The 25,114-nt window shown below is 43.9% G+C and overlaps 1 protein-coding gene across 2 annotated transcripts in view; it reads left to right on the top strand.

Moving 5' to 3' along the window:
• The first annotated feature begins 278 nt into the window (after positions 1-278).
• Positions 279-25,114, top strand: part of SMS (spermine synthase) — a 77,805-nt gene continuing 52,969 nt past the window's right edge. Inside the window, exon 1 of one of the 2 annotated variants that reach the window (XM_048862942.2) lies at positions 279-488. In XM_048862942.2, the coding sequence (XP_048718899.1) occupies positions 434-488 (55 nt within the window). In that variant the 5' untranslated portion in view covers positions 279-433. Of the gene's footprint in view, positions 489-1,205; positions 1,252-25,114 lie in introns of those variants that run through there. The other variant, XM_048862952.2, reaches the window with a different exon arrangement.

Genomic DNA, 25,114 nt, shown 5'->3' on the forward strand with positions numbered 1-25,114 from the left:
CTCCCGCTGCTGGCACAGTGTGGGCTCTCCAGGGGCCTGGAAGAGGGAGAAGGGATATTGGCTGGGCTGGGCCCCAGGGTTGGTTTGCTGTGTAATTACTACCCCCGTGCCTCCCTGACCCGCGGGCGGCGGGGAAGGGGGAAGGCGGAGACACCCCCCCCCGCCTCCCCGGTTCGGCCTCTGCAGCCCGCCTGCCGCACAGCCTCGCCTCCGGAGGCCGCCGCGGTTGCGCTCCCCGCAGCCTGGGCTGGGCGGCGCTGGCGGTCCCGCCCCCTGCGCTCCCACAGCCCGGCGCACAGGCGGCAGCGCCGCAGCCCCGCGCAGACAGACAGACAGACACACACACACACCCCCAGAGGCAGGCTCTGGCAGTGGCACTCGCAGCGCAGCAGCGGCCGCCGCCACCAGGCATGGCACAGGGCTCTGCCTCGCCATGGCAGCAGCAGCAGCGCGACACAGCACCCTGGACTTCCTGCTCAGCGCCCCAGGTCAGCGCCCCCCGTCCCCACTTGCTAGCGCCCCCCCCCCCCCGCGTCCCCCTTGCACCGCCCCGCCTCTGCCCGGTCAGACAGCGGGCGAGGGGGAGCCGGCCCCGGCCCGCTCCTTGCCGCAGGCCCTCCTGCGGCTCCAGCCGCCGCCACGCTCTGCCCATCCGCCAGCGGCCGCATGCGAGCGCTTCCCTCCCCAAATCCTCGCGCTCCTTCCTCCCAGAGCTCCCCCACCCTGCACCCCCTTCTCCTTCCAGGCAGGCAGCTGATTTCCCCCCCAGCTCCCCGCAGGCATCCGGCTGCTCTCCCGGCGTGTAGGTTGCTCCCTGACCCCCCCCCCCGCCTGCAAGTCTCCTGTGGGCCCCCTCCCCCACGGTTTAGGGCCCCCTGTGGTAACCCCCCTCGTCCTTTATGTGTGCAACTGCCCTCTCCCTTCAGGCACGCAGGTTCCCCCTGCCTCCCCGTACGTGCGGAGCTTCCCCGCCTCTCCCCGGGCATGCAGAGGCGTCCGCCACTCTGGGCGCGCAGTCCCCTCGTGACGCGCCATGCAACCCCTTTCCTGTCGCTCTCTGCACAATTCATCTCCGCGATCCCGAGGAAAAAAAATACAAAGTCCGCTCGGCATCGGCGGCCAGCCTAGCAACGCACCTAGTGCAGCTCTTCTTCGGCAGCCTAGAGTGTTAATGCAAATTAGTGGATTGTCACTGGAAAGTGTGTGTGTCTGGGGGAAGGATGTCGCTGCTATTAAGCATTTCTTTGCCGCGTGCGTGACCTTTTTCTGTCCCTTGGTTGGGTGACTTTCTCTTGGCGAGGTTATTTTTATTTTTCTGCCATTATCCTGGTGGGAAATGGGATCCGGCCAAGGTAATGCTTGGCCTAGTGTGGAAATAAAGCGAGGCAAAATGAGGTATTTTTGTTTGGGAGGGTTGGAGGGAAGTACAACAATATGATATGGAGAAACGAAACAAGGAAGTGCCCGGATTCGGAGGCCTGGTTTGGAAATGTGCATTGTCGGCCTCTTGCAAATGACAGGGGTAGCAAAGCTAGAAAAGACTCAGGTTTTGTTTTTAGTTGTTTATCCCTTTGTTATGGTGCTATGGGAAGGGAGTTGGTGGGGGTGTGCATTCGTGGCTTACATGCTGTGCTTTAGCATGATGACTTCAGTCTTTGGGGTTGATTTATGCATGTACTTGTCCGTTGAACCATATGAACTAGAACCATAAACTCACTGAACATTAAATCTCACCAAATGAGGGTCAATCCATTCTCATCGTCGTATCGACTCATTATACTCCACACCTGAACATAGCCATTATGTGAACAACATACTCTCATAGCGCAGTGCCTGTACTTTGACCCGTTAATCTTTTACCCCTAATTGGGATATTGCAGATTATGTATTCCTTACGCCATCCGATCTTAAACCGAATTTTGCACCCCTTGATAATCTGTACTTTATTCCCTGATAACCAGAAACTTCTACACTTAAACTCTGTACCGTTCACTTTTTTAAAACATCATCTTAATTTTTTAAATCTGTTCTTACTAAAAACTAGATTTTTTGTTAAAAAACTTCCTATCCATATTAGGCATTCTGAGGTTGCTTTGGGGAGGAGACATTACTGTAAAATGGGAGGTCCTGAAAATCTGACCTGTGGCATTTCATTATGTAGTCTATTATGACTTGTCAGTGAAATGCTAAAAGTAGCATTTTTCTCTTATTTAAAATGGGGTAACAGGCAATAACCTGCTGATTTTTTTCTGGGTCAACACAAAGTAGAGGGACACATATCCAACATGATTATTATGATTTTATAAGCTATTCCTGAATTTCTTGTCAGATGGTGGTGTGCAGAATTCCTTGCAGTAATTAGTGATAAAAGTGGGCTGGGGATCAGATTTTAACTACTGACTTCAGTCATGGACTGGTCAGTTGAGGGATGGGGAGGCGGGTTTGAGCCAAAATTCAATAAAAGTATTCACTTTATTTGGTAAGTTAGGTGGGTGATACGTTTCGCTTTTGGAGAGTGCTGTAGTGAACTTTGAGTGCCAGTCTAAGTCTGTAGATAGCTTTGTAAAGAGGCAAGTAAACACTGGATTATCTTGCTATTTATTAATTACTCTGACAATATTTATTTAAAATAAATTTTTTTTTAGTTGTTTTTGAATGCGTCCTTTTTTACTCCTGGGGGAATTCTGCGCCACTGTGCAGGCGCATAATTTATATCCCCTGCAGTTTTCTTTGCTTCCGTGCAGAAAAATGACTTTCTGACAGGGAAGCAAAGGGAAGCCACAAGAGCGGTCATGCGACCCTCCCCAGAAGTATGTTTTGGGCAGCTGTCAGAGAAGTAGGGGTGGGGTGGGGGACTGGGGAATACCTGGCTGGTTGCTCCTATGTTGCGCTGGGTTCAGTTGATAATCCCGGCTGGGCTGGGGAGGACTGGACTTTGTCTTCCCCTGCACGGCATCCAGGGCTGGGTAAGACCCACCCCCAGATTTCTCCCCCAGCTGCAGGAAGCTCTGCACACTTAGCCCTGCTCCCCGCTTTCTGCATCCATCGCACCTCCTGGCTCAGGGATTTGTGTACAGGGAGCTGCTCCCTCATCCACCCAACCCCCGTGCATCCAGATCCCCTCATACCCAGATCCTCCTGCTGAGCCTCACCCGTGACTTGGAAGCCACCCACACCCAGATTCCCACTTCACCAAGCCCCAGCCAGTTGCACCTGGATCCCCACTGCAATGAGCCCCACTCCCCCCACATCCAGATCCCCCTGCTGAGCTCTATACCCCCCCCACACAGACCCCCAACAACATTCAGCTGGACCCCCCTGCAGAGTCCCCTTACGGTTGCCCCCAGAACCCTCCCCACCCCCCCCAACAAGCCCCTGTGCATTCAGGTCCCCCCCACACCCGGATCCCTGAGCCATCAGCACCCAGATTGCCCTCAACGCACACCTGGATCCCCCCACACTTAGCCTCTCCACGCTTAGATCCTGCCTTCCCACACCTGGAGCACCTGGCATGGAGGGGCAGGGCCCTGGGGTGTTTCTGGGGCAGGCCTGGTCCTTGAGCTGTGTGTGGATTGGGTGCAAGCCTCGCTGCAGAGTCTGTGTCCTATGGGGGGGAAAGAAGCTGCACAGTGATCTCCCACCTCTGTGCAGCCAGTGTCCTGTGCTCCCCAATGCCATGCTGGAGCCTCTACATTTATATGACAAATACGATTTGCAGAATTTTAAAATATTGTGCATGGAGTTCTTATTTTTTTGGCTGCAGAATGTCCCCAGCAGTACTTTTTCCAGGCTGTTTTGGTTGGGGACAGGCATTCCCCTCCCCTGTTAAACAAATCCTTTTTGGGAATTCTGTTTCAGTGAAGATACCATAGATTCTAGAAGCTTTATTGCAATCCATAGCATTTTTGACAGTGCAGAATGATACATTTTTTGTAGTGAACCAGCAAAAACCAAAAAGATATCACAGAAGGGAAAATAATTGTAAAAGTTTTTGTACTTTCCTATTTCTCCCTCCCTCCTTTAGTTAATGGAGGCAGTGTTTTCAGGTGTTACATCTGCTTTACTGTGTCTTTAAAATCATACTTTCCTATTGTTTTTACAACACTGTCCTCTTTCCAGTTAGTGTGTGTGAAGTACTCACATTAACAACAAAAGGGGAAGTTGGCTAAACAGGGAAGTGTTGTCCAATACATAAGTGAATGATGAAATCTACTTTTACTTTTGTGTGTTCCTATAACAACAGTAGGTGAACAGTCTTTGGAGAGGAGTGAGTCTCTTTTCTGCAGATGACAGTATCCTCAACTCAAGTTGGGGGTTTTTTATATTGAATTTCACCTCTTATATAGTTGTGGCTCAAAACAAAATATTGGTATGATTTCTGTAGTGAAATGAGTACATATCATCCATAGAAATAAGTTTTGGATATAAAGGCTGAATCAGAGGTTATTAACTAGCTTGGTTTTGTATTTCCTATATGGGCAATACAATTTTTGAACAGAAAAATAACAGCTGCACCTAGCAGTGTTACAGTGTGATGGTAAAGTGCTCTGGGATGTCCTGAAACTACTAACAAACTGTTGATGTATCTTTGAACTGTTTTTGTTTTAGAGTAATGTACGTTATCTTTATGCCTTAGATTTCTCTGCCATCGGACAGCAACTAGAGAGTCTTGTTTTTAGTATATAACTTTTCAAGTGTCTCCTACTCCCAAATATATAATTTTAGGCTATTGAATGACGTGGTTTAGGAAATGTTAATGTGTGGTAATATAGTCAGTCTTTAAAATCATGTCTCTCTGTGAATGGACAGTTTATATAAAAGTAAGAAGACTTCAGTAACCCTGTGATACCTAATTATATCTAGTACTTGCAATAGCTGAAATCTACTAGACAATATAAAGCAGATGATTAAAAAGTATACTTAGGCTCCTTTCCTCTAGATAAAGCTAGACTGGGCTTTTTTTATAGCAGCCTAAGGGGGATTTAGGCATTGCAGCACCTACTGGAATTCTTAATCCTGAGTTAGGCACCCGGGCTCACTATGCAATGTATGGGGAGAGAGGATCTAAGAAAGGGATTAACAAAAGCCAACATGCTCAGTGGGGAGCACCTAAACTCAACATTTCCTATTGGCTGGGAGACGGGTATTATTGTGTAAGCTCCTCCCCTCAAAGTGAGTTAGGCAATTAACTCCAGGCCAGAGGGAGATATCTCCCTGCCTTCAGGGTTCACAGTTGTGAATCCTCTCGTAGAGTTAGGTGCTTGAACAGGGTCAGCCCTCTCTGCTTGGTGATCTCAGGACTTGGGCGGCTGTGCATGTGCCTAGCTGCTGAAACGCAAGTGCTTCTGGGACTCTTAACTGGAAATTTGGTGCCTAAAGTGCCTGGGTGCCTACAGAATTAAGCAATAGCTAAAAGGATTTTTATGAATGCCAATGGTATCTAAATGTTGGTATGTAAAAGGTGGCATTTACAAAATATCAGCTACTGCTTAATCCTGTAGGCACCTAAATTCCCCCACCTATGAATCCCACCCTTAATAATTGGGAACCTAACTCCCTAAGGCATCTATGAAAATGTGATCATGTAAGCATATGCATAACTTTATGCACTGTGATTAAGCACATGTATAGATCATCATAGGATTGGGGTCACAGAGATTTAAACAATATAAAGTACTAGCTACCTGTTGGACCAGCAATTCACAAACTCTCTGTTGAATGAACACTTGCAATTGTTTGGCAGACCAGTGCTTCCTCTGTCTAACTTCTCCTGTACCTTACGGCATTGCAGGACAAACCTGATCTCCATCTTTCCCAGCCTTAATTTGAAATGGGGGGAGGGGTGGGGGAGATATGATTTTGTGTTTAAAACTCTTGAGTGGGAGGGGAGGGATGGATCGTTCAGTTGAAATACTTGTCAAACCCTGTCAACAAGAACATGCAAAGTCTCCATCCTTCTCCCAGCAGCTTGTGGGATCATGACATAACAATTAGCTAGTCCTCCAGAGCCTCATCCAGGAGAAACAAGGAATTCAAGACTTTGTGGTTATCTAGGCTGACTTCCTGTATAATGACAGGTTTCAGAGTAACAGCCGTGTTAGTCTGTATTCGCAAAAAGAAAAGGAGGACTTGTGGCACCTTAGAGACTAACCAATTTATTTGAGCATAAGCTTTCGTGAGCTACAGCTCACTTCATCTGATACATACTCAATTAACTTAGGCTTGAATAGAGACTGGGAGTGGCTAAGTCATTATGCAAGGTAACCTATTTCCCCTTGTTTTTTCCTACCCCCTGCTCCTCAGATGTTCTTGTTAAACCCTGGATTTGTGCTGGAAATGGCCCAACTTGATTATCATACACATTGTAAGGAGAGTGATCGCTTTAGATAAGCTATTACCAGCAGGAGAGTGGGGTGGGAGGAGGTATTTTTTCATGCTTTGTGTGTATATAAAAAGATCTTCTACACTTTCCACAGTATGCATCCGATGAAGTGAGCTGTAGCTCACGAAAGCTTATGCTCAAATAAATTGGTTAGTCTCTAAGGTGCCACAAGTACTCCTTTTCTTCCTGTATAATATAAGTCTAGTAAGTCCTGGATCAGAAAAATATCCAGGCTCCCAAGTGACAGAAAACATACCACATCCCTTGGTAAAGGAATGGCAAGAGCCATAGCGTGCTTTAGAGTTTGGTAGAGAACCTGGTTGTAGACCCGGTTAACTAATACAAGACTTGTGAAGTTAAATATGGTGTTCTTTGAAGCTTGTTAGGTTGAGGGCCAGGTGAAGTATTTTCATTTTCTTCTTGTCTCTCTATTCTGCGGATCTTGGATTCTTTTGTGTACACAAATCTGTGTTTCTTGGATGTTCTTTATGGACGTGTTCTCTGCCACACTGCATTAGTTATTTTAAATAAAATTTTTTTGGGGGGGAGGGGAAGAGGTACTGTATTAGCCTCTTCATTCCCTTTGAGGTTTTATAATTTCCTGTTCTTTTAAGGGTTTTTTATTTTCCTTCTTGCTGGGTGAAAGACCCACAGAAACAGGAGTAAGTGTCTGTGCGGGAGGAAGAGTGAAACTAACCCAACATAGTCAAATTGTCACAGTAAACAAAAGGAACTTTGCCCTCTACTCTTTTGGTTATTGTAATAATGGTAGTGTTTTTTAATTAGATGTGTTGTGTGGATTTTTAAGTTGATATCCCTTTAATGATTCCTCCTGTTAGATAATTGTATTTGATATTCTAGAAATATGACATTTCTTGCATCTAAAGCAGGGGTTCCCAAACTTAGTTTGCGGCTTGTTCAGGGGAAGCCCCTGGTGGGCCGCAAGACGCTTTGTTTATCTGCTCACAGCTCCCAGTGGCCGCAGTTTGCCATTTTAAACACGTTCTTGAGGAAAACCTGCATGAAACATTCATTCTTTTTTATCAGCTCTAGTTACAAGTGGGAGTCAAGAAGAAGCAAATATCTTCTATTAAATTTGTTAAACTTGTGGAGTGGGGTGGAGCTTCATTCAAGCACACTACCAGGAAAATGTTTCTTGGGGCAACCATGTGCAGTTTACCATGCACACAATTATTTTATAAATTTATACTAATTAATTTACAAGCATACTGAGAGAATATATATAATTTTTTTTTTTTTTGGTCTTTGGTCAGTCAGTGAATTTCAGGCACTTAAAGGAAGTAAGATGTATTCTCTTCCTCATGCATTGGAATTTGTAAGTAACGTCCCAGGCATGTGTACATCAATATGCAAATGTTGGTACTGGAGAACTTGAAATGCTAAGTGGACTTGAAATGTTCAGTTTGTAGGCTTTCCTTACCATCTGCTGTTTGGTCTCTTGCAGTAGGAGTTCATTAAATATCTCACTTCTTCCCACAGCAAGATGTCAATTGGACCAAACACAAACACCATCCATATAGTCCTAAATGGGGAAATGCCCATTATAAGGCTAGATGTGTGAAGGATAATGTCACTCACTGGGTTAACCCAAAATGTGACCTGTCTTTTCCTTAACTGTTTGCAAAGTCTATAGAAAGTTCTCTCTGTAGTTAAAAAGGCAGCCAAGTAAGAACTGGGAACCCTATAATAATGTGTGTGTATGTGCACATGACTTTTGGGGTGGGGGAGAAATGTTAAAAACATTCATACTTCAGTTTTAAAGTGTTGTTTAGCATTAATAAGCTCACTAAGCAGAAAAGGAGAAATTATTTTAAAATACGCGCGGTTATGATTGGAACCCCATAAGCAATACTTGCTATTCTGTTGGTTCTGCAACATCAGTTAGCCACTGTTCCCAGAGCATTGCTGGCATTATGAAGCTGTTGTACAAACAATAATGGTTAGCTGTAATGGGATGCTATGTAAGTTGAAGTCCCTTTTTTAAATGGTATACTTCAGCTTCACTCAAATTGTAGGAAAAACATTTTTTTTCTTTTACAAACCACGCTCTGTGGGATACTTTTTAAGAAGAGACACTATTAGTCTAAAACTAATTTAAATAAAAACCAAATTTGCCCAATAGTTCTGTCTACTGTAAAAATATTTGACAATAATAATCTCTTGTGTTTGTATGTAAAGAGCCTATTTTAGCTAGTATGGTAACAATATATTAGTTTCAGAGTAACAGCCGTGTTAGTCTGTATTCGCAAAAAGAAAAGAAGTACTTGTGGCACCTTAGACTAACCAATTTATTTGAGCATGAGCTTTCGTGAGCTACAGCAAGTCAAGCTAATGATTCGAATGTATCTGGTGGCAGACAAGCAGAACTTCTTTGAGGAAGAAACTTGATCTGAAAGGTTCTGAGACTGGTTATTTCCTTAAAGTACTATCACTAATTAGAACAGTAATTGAAAGAAATTAAAATATAATCTCCAGTCTTAAAACTCAGGATGATTTGTGTTTATTCCCCCCACCAGGGTTTGTTAGTCTCTCCTCTTCCCCACCCCAAGACTACATCTGCAGAGCACCACTTGTGGAACTGCGAGTGTAGACAGCTGGTCACTGGCATTTTAACCACCACGTTGCGTATTCCTGCTCTGAGGCATTTTGGATGAGACACAGTGGGCCAAGGTCTAAGTATGCTGCTGCTAGGAGTGGCAGAGCTGAATCACTGGAAGATCTTTGCCAAAACAGCCTAGCGTAGATACAGCTGAAGTGTCTTTGGAACTGCAGATATTTTTCCATGGCATCTGCAGTCTGTCTTAGGACTGTGGAGAAGATGTTACAATGTACAGTCACTTGCATGGAGTGCTGCCTGCCTATTGATGCATAAGTACTGCTTGCTTACAAAAAGTCAGCTGGTGGGTGGGGGATGGGAAGGGTGCACTGTTGCAGCTTGCCTAGGTTCAGTCATCCCAGTGTAAACTACAGTAGTGCAATTCTCTGGTGTAGATGCAGCTAGAGAGAAACTGAGTTTTATTCAGTTTCACTCATTGCAGGGATAACTTCCTGTGGTGTAGTAGAGCTGGAGTGAATTCTCCTAGAGCCTTGGGAGCCAGTGTTTTAGTCTGCTGTTTCCATACTCTCCTCCAAGATTGCCCTTCCAAGGAGTTGCTGAAAGTATGTGTGAAACTTGATTTCAGATTACAGGCACTCTGTTTTTGTCTTGACTTGTTTTTGTTTTCTAACTATGAGTATGTTTATACTGCAAGTCCTCTCTCGCCCTCAAGCAGCCTGCCTCGGAGATTGGATCAACTGCTTTCGGCTTGCACTATGGAGCTAAAAGTAGCAGTGTAGACATTCTTGTCCTATAACGCTATCCCAAATCAGTTGACTGGGGCTCTGAGACTTGCTGCTGTGATTTTTTTTTTTTTTTTTTTGCAGTGTAGAAGTACCTTACGAGCTCTGCAAACTCATCCTGAGTTCTTAGAGTGAAGCTCTGATGCTTTCTTGGTGTACCCAGGACTGGGGTCACCTTGTTATTTCCCTGCTACGGTGAGAGAGACTTGCTGGTGCTAAACTGGGTGTCAGCTCCCTGTCACACCAGTTTATTAGCCACTCAAACAACCTCCTCTACTCCTTCGCTTTGCCAGGTTAACTTTAGGTGCATGCCAGCTTCCAAGCCCACTGTGAAGAGTGGTCCCCTGTCACTGTGAAGAGTGGTCCCCTGTCACTGGACACTCACAGAAATTGCCAAGTTTGCAGTCTCCAAAGAGACATTGTACACACCAGCCTGTTTTGGTTCAGCTGAGGCCTCACGTTTTATTTAATATTACTGAGATGAGTTTATAATAAAACCAAGAATAAGCTTATTAACAAGAGCACAGCTTCAAGTGATACTGAGTAAGGATAGTGGAAACGGAATTGGTTACAAATAAAACAAAAGTATAATATGCTCCTAAGAGAGTAAACAACTTTAGCAGGCTATAATCATTTGTCTCAAACAGTTTCTCACCCTCAGAATCGTTCTGAAAAGCTTGCTGACTTTTTTCAATTAAATCAGGATCCAGACTTTTTTTTTTTTTTGAGTCACCTCCCTCCAGGAAGGGTGTTCAGCAGTGAAATGGATAACGAGATGTCTTTCTCCTTATATTTCCTAAGTTTATTGTCTTAGTTTCCAGAATCAGGATGACGCCCTGGGGTTCAGATTCCCTCCTGTTGGTTTTCACATCCCTCTGTCATCCTGTTTTTTCTGTTGACTTCATATGCAAATGGAACTTCCTTTAGTGGTGTTCCACAATGCTTAATTTGCATTAGAGGCAACTATCCTCCTTCCAGTCTGGAATAAAACCTCTCTCTCTTTTAAGCATAATATCAGTAAGTATCCATAATTCCCCATAGAGTGATTTCACAATGATATTAATGACCAATATGTCACTGGCTTTCATTTAATCTCACACAACATCTTGGTCACCCTGAACAGCAAAGAGTTCTGTCACCCCTGAAGGCATGAAACCAGACCCTTTACCACCCAGAGTCTTCCCCGCTCCCAGTAGAGTTCTGCCTCCCAGCTGTTTCCTAGTTGTACTCGTGACTTACTGCTCCTAGCAGATCTTGGGCTACAGCACTTTCTCTCTGTGCTTCAGTGTCCCTGCTCTCAGTGGAGCTCTGGCCTACAGCATCTCCTAATTATATCAGAGTCTTGCCTCTCCCAGCAGTCTTCCTGCTCTCAGCAGAATACTGGCCAGTAGCATTTCCTGGCTTTATCCGTGTCCCACCGCTCCCAGCAGATTCTGTGCCAACAACACCTCTTAACTGTGCCACAGACACACTCAGCACTGACTTGATTTCCCCCCTTGACACTGAGTCTGATTATGGCAAGCAAATACCTGAGCCTTTACATTATTACAGAAAATGACACATCAAGGAAACCAGTTTCCCACATTCCCACAGTCAAAATCACAGACCATTTTTGGTGTCCATAATGATTCAGGCTACAGGCATCACACCCCTATCTGTTTGCCTGCTAGCCTGTAATTGGGCACACAGCCTTATGTTCTTCCTTTTGCGTCCCATGGGCAGTACTTGATTCTCTTCTCAGGTTCATGCTGCTTGCGTTTGTCCCGATCAGCAAGCTTGGTGCTCCAGCTCTGCCTCCTCACCGACACCTGGCCTCCAACTCCATGTGTTTCTCCTTAACGAGCATCCTTTCCCACTCCAGACTTCACACCTTTGGGCCTCTCACTATCACCGCTGCTGCTCGATCATATGGGCAATGGTCTGCTTGGTCTCTTGCATGTGCTGTAGGAGAAAAAGGGACTTCTTTTAGCCGCTAGTTTGGAGTAGGTGCCCCATCCTGCCTCATTGCACATGAGTGCAGCATGGCCACCAGCTCCAATTTCTTCTGGTCACCAGCTGACAGACCTTGCTGTGCACACAGCTTTTCTGACGGCTTCTTGGTGAGTTTTTATCACACATTTCTTTGCTCAGCCTGACTCTTCTGCTGCTTTTATTCTTCTGTATACTTTCTTTTGTTTTTATTTCCTTTACCCTAAATAAACAGGAACAAATACGGACTCTAACCTTGTACTTTGCTCCCTCACTTTTGAATCTGTTATGGTCTGCTTAGCAAGTGTTTGGCGTGTGAACCTCAGGTCACTGATATAGGCATGCAACTCCTGAAGCGACTACGCCGTGATGTTTTCTCGAGGCATCTAAAGCTGTAGGTTGCAGCGTAACCCCTCTGCCTCAGTGTGAAAGAGAGATGCTGGTGCTAAAACCAGCAGCCATGCTATGCTGCTTATTTACACCTGTGTAACCCCCTTGTGTACAATAGGGTTATACCAATGTAGCTGGGTGGCAAATGGAATGAACATTCATTCTGTTCAAAGTTCAAAAAGAATTAGAATCCAGTTCCCCTTTTTTGCTGTGTTGGCATTGCAGTATAAAGAATACTAGAAATCAATACAAACTTATTTTATTTTAAATCAAGTGTAACCCTGAATAGACACGTGGTAGATGTGCTGAATGAGGTGCCTTTTTACATGGTACAGTCTGAAAAGTGACTACTGCTTTAAGCAGAGTGGATACAAATCAGTTAACAGATTTTGTATTTAAATACATTTTTCTTTTTTAAAAATAAACCTGTCAAATTAAACTTGAAATTATGACAACTTACATTAATGCCTACATTTAGTATAATCTTTTAATCATTTAAATATGCATTTGATGTTAAGGAGGGGAAAAGTACTTTCAATTTCTGTTGGGCAGAAAATCTTTTGCCTTACTTTTGGTTTAAGATTAGCTAGCAGGTGCAGAGAATATTTTCTTAATTTTGGGCTAGTTCATTCAAAGTTGAGAAGTTGATAGAAAAAAATAAGGTTTCCTGCTTCTTCCAACTCCTAATCAGTCTATTAATAAAAAACAGGTGGGGGAGGAGGAGAGCAAGTAATTGGAAAAATGTGAGGGAAATGGGGGGGCTAACTTTTCAAAGATATTTAGGTGCCTAAAGCTGCACATAGGCACTTTTGATAATCCTAGTAGGCACCTATTTATATGTTTTAGAATATCTTTGAAAATCTAAGATATGGTGACCAGAAACAATCAGTTCAATTCTCTAACTACCGAAATAGTTCGTTTCATAAAATCCGTTCTAAATGCAAAACACATTTGATACTTTTCTTAACGTATCCAGCACACTTAAGGTAGTTTTATTTAACTTTGTGTATTTAATTAAATTCCAAATTTCCATTGAAATGCAACTTGACACAATTATCAAGTAAAAAAAAAAAAAATCATGTAGTAAATAGAAGATGTTGTATGATGCATTGTGACATTTCCCAGGATTGTGAGGCACCTCACTGCTACCCGTCCTTGGTGTGAAAGGGTCTTGTGCGTGCCTGCTGTGGATCAGCAGCGTCTGGCAGCACAAGAACCACCTTCCCAGCTTCTGCAGTCCTCGTTCTCTCTGTACAGGTAGTGATAGGCACACACCAACGCCCAAGTCCTTGGAGTGATCTGTGCAGTGTCCAGTCCCATATCCACTAGACACTCTACACAGTTACCAGATCTGCTATTCACAATGGAATGGTACATGCCACGTTGTTAGTTTCAGCTCAGGATCGGCATTTTGCTTAACATCACAGTTAGATATATACATATAGTGAAAACAAGAATAAATTTATTATCAAAGATTCAAGTAATAGTGAGTAAGAATAGTGGAAAGAAATGCCTTAATCTTAAACAAAATCATTAAATGCTTTCTAGAAAGTAAACTCAACTAAAAGGTTAACCTCCTGTCAAAAGGAGCTTCTCTCACACAGTCTTCTGCAGCATTTTTAACCAAGATTGGCTGAGACCCCTACTTTCATGAATACAAACATGCTGACTGTTTGTTTCATAGGTGCAGGATACCAGGTTATCTTCTTTGCCTTCTAGACATCTCCCCCCTCACCCCCCCAGTTCATTGTCTTTACTCCGAGAGGGGATAATGCTCCATGGCTTTTTTTTCCTGCATGCTGCTTTCCTTTTGACTTCACATCTCTTTGTTAACATTTGACTGTGTGTGTAAATTGGCAACCATTGTGTTAGCTAACAAAGCTTAATTTATATCCTGACAGAGAGATGCACATTTCTTACCTCCTGTCTGGAAGAACTGGTCTGAGGCATGTCACCTTTTGATGATCTACTTTTTACCTTACATGCTTAAGAACATAATTTTCTGGTACAGATACATAATTCCTTGTGTAGTACATGTACATACATTTCACAATGACATTAATGACCAGTGTGATACTGGCTTTCGTTTGAAACCTCACGTGACATGCTTTGGTGAACTAGAACGTGCACACCAGATTTGAGATTTGTGTAACCCCTCTCTACACCCATTTCAGCTGGCTTTAAGAGGTTCTTGGGTCACCTGCATATTCCAACAGTAATAAAAAAAAAATCTGAATAAATGTATACTTAAACTATATAACTACTAAAATAAATGTGTATAGATAGTGCATCCTCTTAGTTAACAAAAAAAAAGTACCAAATTTTCGTACTTGGTTGCATATCAATGTGTTCTAATTATTATATCAGCCAATGAGAATGAACCAGTACTTATTTCCCTAAATAAAACACGGTTGCAGAATGAGGTTTAAAATTGAAGTGCCTTAAATTGTTATTAAAATCAGCAAGCAGTAAACCTTGCTTTCATCACTGCTGTTAATTACTTAAAGCCAGGATGAATTATGTAATAGTACAGTAAAGTCCTTGGTCTTGCCCTCAGGTACACTGTATCTTGGAAAAGGAATTAAGTAGTTAATATCTTGCAGTATTTTATTTTCCAGGACACAGAGATTGACAGCACAGTGGCATGACTTGAATACTCAACTGCCAGTGCTTGAAAATGTTATTGGATGCCTGCTAGCAGAAGGCCTGAATCTGATAGCCAAAGGTAGATATGAAAGATGAGGGAAGCCCAACAGGCGTATATGTGGGATCAGTAACATGGGAACAAGGCCAGAACCCCTGCTACCTTGGATTCTGGGTAGGAGGAGGTGCTTTAGGCTGCATCTCTCAGCCTCTGGATAATAGGTGTTAGAAACTCAATCCTTCCCTAGCTGGTGGAGGAAAGCAGCTTTCTGTCTCTACATTTTGCATTTCCTCATAGCTGCTGAAAGAATGGATGGAGGGTTTCTGTTTATTGAATCCTTCCCTCAGAACTGTTAGTTAGATCGTGGGTCTCTGCTAGTGTATTCTTTTCTCCCCCTTCCCTTGCTAAAATACCTGTAGAAACCCTTCTTGTTACTCTTAACATCCCTTGCTAACTGTAACTCCAAGTGTGATTTGGCCTTCCTGATTTCATTCCTGCATGCCTGGGCAATATTTTTATACTCTTCACTGGTCATTTGTCCAATCTTCCACTTCTTGTAAGCTTCTTTTTTCTGTTTAAGGTCAGCAAGGATTTCACTGTTAAGCCAAGCTGGTCACCTGCTATATTTACTATTCTTTCTACACATCTGTTCTTTCCTCCCCTGCCTCTCTTTTACTGGGACTTCCACTGTCTGCCTATGATGCTGCTGGGTTGCTTTCCCAAGGATCAGTAGCTTGAAACTGTGTGATTCTTGATAGTGTCAAAGGTGTCAGTAGGGTTCTGAGTAGCAGCAGTTAAACTGGTCAGTCTCATTTAATTTCACTCCGCTGCTGCTTGGCAAACTTAAGGATGGCAAAAGGGACTGGAGCCATCTGTGAGCCCAGAAAACACATTGCCTTGCCTTACATTTGGTTAAAAAGAACAGGACTACTCGTGGCACCTTAGAGGCTAACAAATTTATTAGAGCATAATAAGCTTTCGTGGGCTACAGCCCACTTCATCGGATGCATAGAATGGAATATATAGTAAGAAGATATATACATATATACAGAGAAGGTGGAAGTTGCTATACAAACTGTAAGAGGTTAATTAATTAAGATGAGCTGTTATCAGCAGGAGAAAAAAACTTTTTTAGTGATAATCAAGATGGCCCATTTAGACAGTTGACACGAAGGTGTGAGGATACTTAACATAGGGAAATAGATTCAATATGTGTAATGACCCTGCCACTCTAGTCTCTATTCAAACCCAAGCTTATGCTCTAATAAATTTGTTGGTCTTTAAGGTGCCACAAGTACTCCTGTTCTTTTTGTGGATACAGACTAACATGGCTGCTACTCTAAACCTTACGTTTGGATAGTTTATCATTTTAGCCAGAAGGACTAGTAAACTTTCTTTTAATGAAATATTAGATTTTGTAGAAATTGCTGGCTTAAGGCGCTTGCTGGGAAAAGCTTTCCATTTACCATTGCTGAGTAGTTTTTGCATAGTGCTGTGGTGTGTCCGACCCAGGCCTTACTTTAAGAACGAATGTGAACAGATGCTGAAAAAAACAATCAGTTGTTATAATTACAGTTGGTTGGGTGGCAAAACAGCCCTTTCTTTATTTCTGTCAATATCAAACTTTTGGAAAATCTCTATTTTTATTTGCACCCTTTTGTTTTGGTGCAAGTCTATGTGAGCGCTGTCTATGAAAGAAGTGATATGTCACTGTGCCAGTGTTCGTTCTTTCTCTAGAGGCTGTCTTGCAAGAAGTATGCCTTTTATGGAATCAGCATGCCAAATTATGAGAGGCATGATTAGTGGTTTTAAGCCTCTTTTCCCTCCTGGGGAAGGTTATTTTGGGACTCATCCTAGCTTAATAGAAAAACATTCTTTGATTAGTTGGAAGTGGTTCCTAAAATGGTCCCAGTTCCTCAGCAGTGCTGAAGGGATCTAAAAGTTGCTTGGCTGAACCAAGCAAAACCATAAAATACTTAACACAGCAAGAAACAACTTGTGTGTGTTTTAATTGCATTAGGGCAACTGTTAAGTAGGAGGAGTCAAAAATAGAAAAGGGATGGCGCAGGGTTATTGAATTCCAATGAGCAAGGAATATTATTTGTGCTGTACGCAAGCCAGGAAAAGTACTTTTAATACTGAGGAAATGTAGTTAGTCTTTGTGAGTCAACAGCTTTGGAGATCGATTTGTCATCTCTGACAAGTGAAGCTAATGCATGTTAATGCAACTAAAAATCAAAGCAGATACTGAAGTGTGACCTTTGTTTTTTTTTTTTTTTCAAACTTTGAAACAAATGGCCTTCCCTTCCCAAATAGCTTAAATCTCAACCACCCGGAAAGTATTTTAAATCTGGCTTTGCTAGATCCTTAACTGGCTGTAGGATAGGCAGACTTTTATATTGGGATGAAGATTTTTATAGTGATGGCCAGTTACAAAAACCATCCTGTGGGCTGGTGACTCTTGGGTCTGATTTGATTTGTCTGTCTATGCTGGCCCTGATCCATCAAGGAGCTCTGAGAGGGTGAACTGTAATGCCCACTCAGAGCATCCTTGCGGGATCATGGTTTTAGATGGTTAAACTTCTCAAGGCAGGGAGCATGTCTTCTTTGTATCCTCCTGAGCTCCCAGTCGGCGCTTAGCAAATAAAAATATGGGTGGGACTTCAGATTAGCAGGAGTCCAGAGGCCAATAAATATACCCCATACAAAAGGAAACGTTTTTTTAGTACTTAATGCCAACATTGAGACATTTTGTAAGAGGTTAATTAGACCAAATAGACCAACTCAGAGCAAGATTTAGACAGATTATCAGCAGGAGAGTGGGGTGGGGCGGAGGTATTTTTTTCATGCTTTGTGCGTATAAAAAGATCTTCTACACTTTCCACAGTATGCATCCGATGAAGTGAGCGGTAGCTCAATTTATTTGAGCATAAGCTTTTGTGGTTAGTCTCTAAGGTGCCACAAGTACTCCTTTTCTTTTTGCGAATACAGACTAACATGGCTGTTACTCTGAAACATGTTTTAAATAATACCAGTAGTACGCTAGATGCTTTGACATGGTATTCCGTCTCCCTAGCGCTGTCTACATAGGGCTTAGGTCAGCATCGCTACACCGCTCACGGGCACGCATTTTTCACACCCCTGAGCAACCTAGTTGTGCCGACCTAACTTTCTAGTGTGGATCAGGCCTAAGTCTCCTTACCTTCATTTGCAACCCTGGCCTTCTCTGTCGTACGTTATCCGGTTTAGTCTTTTAAACTTGTTGGGGAAGTGACCATCTCTCTTAGCTGTAAAGAGCCATGCAAAACTGTGGTGCTACGTAACCAATGCTTAATACAGCTATGCAGTCGTTAAGAATGGGAAGTAAAAAATGGTCTATCCAATTGAAACTTCAAGGGGGATTTAGATAGGCAGAATGGAATTTCCTCAGGATACTGGGATTATGGTTTCTAACAGACTTCACATTCTGCTTGTGCTGTGTTTAATTATAGGCTATGGGGTGGGAGGCTGGCTACCAGTTTCTTAGTACGCAGTCATGACTCGTATAGGTTTGAAACATTTTAATCCATGTCCTCTGTTCTTCTTGTTTAAAATGAAGTTTTTGTCTTTGAAGCCAGACAGAAATGTGTCCGTTAGTGTCCTTTTTAAAGACTGAGTAAATACATCTTGCCATGTCACTTTATCAATTCTCTCAGAGCCGAAGTCATTGGGTGCAGTTGGCGCAGAACTTCGAGTGATTAGGTGTCTCACAAAACCTATGCTACTGTGAACATACACATTTTTAGTTATTATCAAGACTTGCACTCATGTTTTAGAGCAATGTCCTCTATATCTATTGTGTCTAGCACACTGGGACTCTGATACTAATTGGGACTTCTGGATGCTACTCTAATACTAGTAATTATTAACAGTTTTTTAATTCTGTAATCTGAGAATTGGGACTCTATATGTGCTTTAAAGGGACATCAATTTATACATCCCATTGGATTTTTTAACTGACCTCTTACAGTTTACTTCATACATCTGACAACCCCTTAAGGTATTTGCAATGTGAGCACAGGCAGAGTACAGCAACTAGAAAATCGTGCTTTGTTTTGTTTTACATGTACTGATGTCTAAATTTTCACAACTGTCCACTCATTTGTATATCTTGGAGGGAAGGGGAGGGAGAGACTTTTTTTTTTTTTTTTTTTAATGTTATTTCAGTTGACAAAAATTATCAAGGGAATTCAGGCACATAGTTGCTCCAGATCTCCTGACAGTTTGTCTGGCTTGCAGTCACATTTTTAAAGAGAGACAGGGTTTCTCTTATACTCCCATTCCTGTGTGAATACAAAGAGAAAAGTGAACATCTTCCTTACTAGGATTAAAGGAAAAAAAAGACTATTACTTGAATATTTGTAGTATAATGGAATGCAAATAGACGAGATCTGTAACTATGGTGAATCTTGTCCATGTGCATTGGATTGAATTGATGGCAATGGTCCCAGTCCTGTAGCTCCTACTCATTTGTATCATATTGGCCTTGTAGCTGGAACTCATCAAACCATTTTTGTTTCAATACACATGAAAGAATAGAATCATACTTGTCTCATAATAATCAGTTTGCACTGCTTGTGAGAATTAAACATAGCAAAAACTTTAGTCACTAAGGCCTTGTCTACACTGCCACTTTATGGTGCTGCAACTTTCTCGCTCAAGGATGTGAAAAAACACCCCCATGAGCGCTGCAAGTTTCAGTGCTCTAAAGTGGCAGTGTAGACAGTGCACCAACGCTGGGAGCTACTCCCCTCTTGGGGTGGTTTCTTTTTACAGCACTAGGAGAGCTCTCTCCCAGCGCTGGTACTGTGACTACACAGCCACGTTAAAGCTCTAACGTTGATAGCGAAGACATGCCCTTAGCCCTGGTCTACACTACAAGTTTAGGTCGAATTTAGCAGCGTTTGATCGATTTAACCCTGCACTCATCCACACAAGAAAACCATTTTTGTCGACTTAATGGGCTCTTAAAATCGATTTCTGTACTCCTTCCCGACGAGGGGATTAGCGCTGAAATCGACATCGCCAGGTCGAATTTGGGTTAGTGTGGATGAAATTCGACGGTATTGGCCTCCGGGAGCTATCCCACAGTGCTCTATTGTGACCGCTTTGGACAACACTCTCAACTCGGATGCACTGGCCAGGTAGATAGGAAAAGCCCTGCGAACTTTAGAATTTCATTTCCTGTTTGGCCAGTGTGGCAAGCTGATCAGCACAGGTGACCGTGCTGATCTCATCAGCAGAGATGACCATGGAGTCCCAGAATCGCAAAAGAGCTCCAGCTTGGACTGAACGGGAGGTACTGAATCTGATCGCTGTATGGGGAGATGAATCCGTGCTATCAGAACTCCGTTCCAAAAGACGAAATGCCAAAATATTTGAAAAAAATCTCCAAGGGTTTGAAGGACAGAGGCTATCACAGGGACCCACAGCAGTGTCGCGTGACATCTGAGGAGCTTAGGGAAGCCTACCAAAAAACCCAAGAGGCAAACACCTGCTCGGGGTCAGAGCCCCAGACATACCGCTTCTGGATGAGCTGCATGGAATTCTAAGGGGTGCCCCTACCACTGCCCCACCTTGTATGTGGACTCCTGCAAGGGGGGAGTCTCGCACAACAGGGATGAGAATTTTGGGGACGAGGAAGATAATGCACACCAGGCAAGCGGAGAAACGGTTCTCCCCGACAGCCAGGAACTGTTTATCACTCTGGATCCAATATCACTCCAAGGGCTCCTGGACCATGAAGGTGGAGAAGGCACCTCTGGTGAGTGTACTTTTGTAAATATAATACACTGTTTAAAAGCAAGTGTGTTTGATTACTTTGCCCATAAGACTTGGGATACATTCACAGCCAGTACAGCTACTGGAAAAGCCAGTTAATGTGTCTGGGTATGGGGCGGAAATCCTCCAGGGACATCTCAATGAAGCTGTCCTGGATGTACTCCCAAAGCCTTTGTAAAGCTTTGTGGGGAGGGCAGCCTTATTGCGTCCTCCATGGTAGGACACTTTACCACGGCAGGCCAGTAGCACGTAGTCTAGAATCATTGGATAAGAAAGCATGGCAACGTGTGGTCCCGTTGTTTGCTGGCATTCAAGCAACATCCGTTCTTTATCTCTCTGTGTTATCCTCAGGAGAGTGATATGATTCATGGTCACCTGGTTGAAATAGGGGAATTTTATTCAGGGGACATTCAGAGGTGGCCGTTCCTGCTGGGCTGTTTGCCTGAGGCTGAAAAGAAATCCATCCCACTGTTCGCCACATGGTGTGGGGAGGGGTGAAGCGATCATCCCAGAGAATTAGGTGTGTGTGTGGGGGGTTAGTTGAGTTTGTGCTGCACGTTAACCCGAAAATATCAGCCCCTCCTTTTAAATGGCCAATGTGTCTTTTTTTCAATTTTAATCTCCCCTTTTTTCCTCCAGCAGCTGCAAATGTTTCAACGCTTGCAACTAACATCTCCGTCCCAGAGGCTAGGGCAGATAAGAAGGCGAAAAAAATGCACTTCCGATGAAATGTTCTCTGAGCTCATGCAGTCCACCCAAATTGAAAGAGCCCAGCAGAATGTGTGGAGGCAGACAATGGCAGAGTCCAAGAAAGCCCAAAATGAACGCGAGGACAGATGGCTGGAGCAACAGGAGAGGTGGAGGCAGGATGCAATGCTGAGGCTACTGGAGGATCAAATTGATATGCTTTGGCATATGATTGAGGTGCAGGAAAGGCACAGACCACTACTGCAGCCCCTATGTAATCAACCGCCCTCCTCCACAAGTTCCATAGCCTCCTCACCCAGATGCCCAAGAATGCAGGGGTTGGGGGGGACCTCCAGGCACCCAACCACTCCTCCCCAGAGGATTGCCGAGGCAACAGAAGGCTGGCATTCAATAAGTTTTGAAGTGCAGAGTGGCCTTGTCCTTCCCTCCTCCCCCACCTGTCCCGGGCTACTTTGGCAGTTATCCCCCTATTTGTATGACAAATTAATAAAGAATGCATGAATTTGAAACAACAATGACTTTATTGCCTCTGCAAGCGGTGATCGAAGGGGGGAGGGCGATTGGCTTACAGGGAAGTAGAGTGAACCAAGGGGGCGGGTTTCATCAAGGAGAAACAAACAGAACTGTCACACTGTAGCCTGGTCAGCCATGAAACTAGTTTTCAAAGCTTCTCCGATGCACAGCGTGCCCTGCTGTGCTCTTCTATCCGCCCTGGTGTCTGGCTGTGCGTAATCAGCGGCCAGGCGATTTGCCTCAACTTCCCTCCCACCCTGCCATAAACGTCTCCCCCTTACTGTCACAGAGATTGTGGAGCACACAGCAAGCAGTAATAACAATGGGAATATTGGTTTTGCTGAGGTCTAACTGAGTCAGTAAATTGCTCCAGCGTGCTTTTAGACGTCCAAATGCACATTCTACCACCATTCTGCACTTGCTCAGCCTATAGTTGGACAGCTCCTGACTACTGTCCAGGGTGCCTGTGTACAGCTTCATGAGCCATGGCATTAAGGGGTAGGCAGGGTCCCCAAGGATAACTATAGGCATTTCAACATCCCCCAACGGTTATTTTCTGGTCGGGAAAATAAGTCCCTTGTTGCAGCTGTTCATACAGACCAGCGTTCCTGAAGATGCGAGCGTCATGTACCTTTCCCGGCCATCCCACGTTGATTTTGGTGAAACATCCCTTGTGATCCACCAGTGCTTGCAGCAGCATTGAAAAGTACCCCTTGCAGTTTATGTACTGGCTGCTTCGGTGGTCTGGTCCCAAGATAGGGATATGCGTTCCATCTGTTGCCCCACCACAGTTAGGGAATCCCATTGCAGCAAAGCCATCCACTATGAACTGCACGTTTCCTAGAGTCACTTCCCTTGATAGCAGCAGCTCAGTGATGGCGTTGGCTACTTGCATCACAGCAACCCCCACAGTAGATTTGCCCACTCCAAATTGATTCCCGACTGACTGGTAGCTGTCTGGCGTTGCAAGCTTCCCCAGGGCTATTGCCACTCGCTTGTGAACTGTGAGGGCTGCTCTCATCTTGGTATTCTTGTGCTTCAGGGCAGGGAAAAGCAAGTCACAAAGTTCCATGAAAGTGCCGTTACGCATGCGAAAGTTTCGGAGCCACTGGCAATCGTCCCAGACCCGCAACACTATGCGGTCCCACTAGTCTGCTTGTCTCCCGGGCCCAGAATCGGCATTCGATGGCATGAGCCTGCCCCATTGCTACCAAGATGGCCAAATTGCCAGGGCCCGTGCTTTGAGAGAAGTCTATGTCCATGTCCTCATCACTCTCGTCACCATGCTGCCATCGCCTCCTCGTCTGCTTTTGCAGGTTCTGGTTCTGCATATACTGCATGATAATGCACGAGCTGTTTACAATGCTCATAACTGCTGCGGTGAGCTGAGCGGGCTCCATGCTTGCCATGGTACGGCATCTGCAGGAGAGTAGAGTGGCAGTGGAAGTGGTCGTTCAGTGACGATGGTTTGCAGACCTAGTGCACCATCTGCTGCCAGGACACAACAGCTGAGCAGGCTACATGCTTGCCATGGTATGGTGAGACAAGAGCAGCTGAGCAGAGTTGCAGCGGAAGCGGCCCTGCGAGACCACCAGGAGAGCAGAGTGGCAGTGGAAGTGGTGGCTGACAACCTGCAAGGTGGGTTCATGAGAACAGAATTGCAGCGGAAGCGGGAGCCCATGAGAGACAACATGGAGAAATTCGCTATCGAGACAAGAGCAGGAGAGCAGAGTGACAGCGGAAGCGGTGGTTTGATGACGACGGTTAGTAGTCCTACTGCACCGTCTGCTGAAAGCAGTATGGCGCCCACATGGAAAAAAGGCGCGAAATGATTGTCTGCTTTCATGGAAGGAGGGGCGACAGTTCAAAGTTAACCTGCAAAAAATAAAAGTTCTCTCTTCTTGATTTATGATATGTAAATAAGATCTGATCCAAATTATAATCCTCCCCATCCCCCAATGTAATTAATTCCTTTTTGGGTGACTTGGTTGGAGATATGGATAGGTAGGACTGGAGTAGAAGATTTCTCAATCAGTTTGAAAGGTAATCTGCTGAAAGCAGTTTTCCCAACTGCAATGGCTTGATCAGGTTTTTTTAAACTCCATTTCAAACAGCCTAGATAAAAATTCCTTCCTGTCTTGGTTGCTCTTGTTTTCACTGTCTTATCACATCACTCACTAGTGGGGTATGGTGTTTTGTTTTTTGTTTTTTTTTTACTTTTTTCCCCCTTCCCAGTCCACCAAGGAGTACTTCAGCAAAAACAGTGAAGTCAAGACATGCAAACGTAAAAAGCAAAGAAGAAATCCTTTTAGGTCTTCTCTGTGCAAATTTTCCCTTTCCCTAGCGATCACCTTACTTTTATTACGCTATCTCCTAGAAGCTCCAAGTGGGCTAAGCATTATGAGTATTAAAGAAATTCACTTTTGCACTTGGTTTGTGTTCATTGTGTAGTTTCTACATTCCTATTTTGGTAGCATAATTTTAGAACTTCACTACTACTGTGATAATCTATTAAGGAAAAGTAGCCCTCTGAACCCATCTTCCGTATTATACACATGAGGAACCTAATAAAACAGAGCAGGTGCACAGGAAAATCCAATGTTGATCCACTTTCCCATGTACAACTAAACAACAGGTGGGTCATTTCAACTTGAAATATTAGTGGCTGCTCACATGTGAACATTATTAAAAATTCAGTTCCCAAGTGCCTTGAAAGTCTTGGTACAGAGCTCTGCTTCCTGCATTCTGTGTCTGGCTGGACCTAGTGTGCATAAAACAAAGGATTTTCCTATGGTGTTTTTCTTACAGAGAACAGAATGCTTTTAAACTTAGTACTGCGGGAGGTGTTTGTTGCAAAGGCCAATTGTTTTTAGAGGACATATTTTCACCAACTTGAGGCAAAAAGTAGCTCAGTTGTTTGAAAGGTCATGTTAGAATGGGGTTTCTTATGCTCTTCAGTTTCTTCTTAAAAACATCCCTTCAACAAAAGCTACAATTAAAAGCTATTAATACAAGAAAGAACAGCCTTCCTAAACTTTAGAAAACCTGGAAGTCTAAAACTCTACTCAAAATAAGTAAATGTGAGAAACATAGTTAATTAATGAATTATATTGCTGCCCTGAGAAACATCACATTTAGAGATGGAGTATCTTCGGAGGTATATAAATTCTTAGTTTTATAAGCTCCGCTCCTGTAATCTGCTCAAGTGGGTGAATTCGCCCTTCCTCCCCCCTGCCACAGCACCAAATTACGTTTGGGATAGGAGCCAGAAATATTGCATGCTATCAGTTAAATGAAAATGTACCTCTTAATTTATATGATTAATGCAC

Source organism: Caretta caretta, chromosome 1 (genome assembly GCF_965140235.1).
Source record: "Caretta caretta isolate rCarCar2 chromosome 1, rCarCar1.hap1, whole genome shotgun sequence".
NCBI classification, from domain to species: Eukaryota; Metazoa; Chordata; order Testudines; family Cheloniidae; genus Caretta; species Caretta caretta.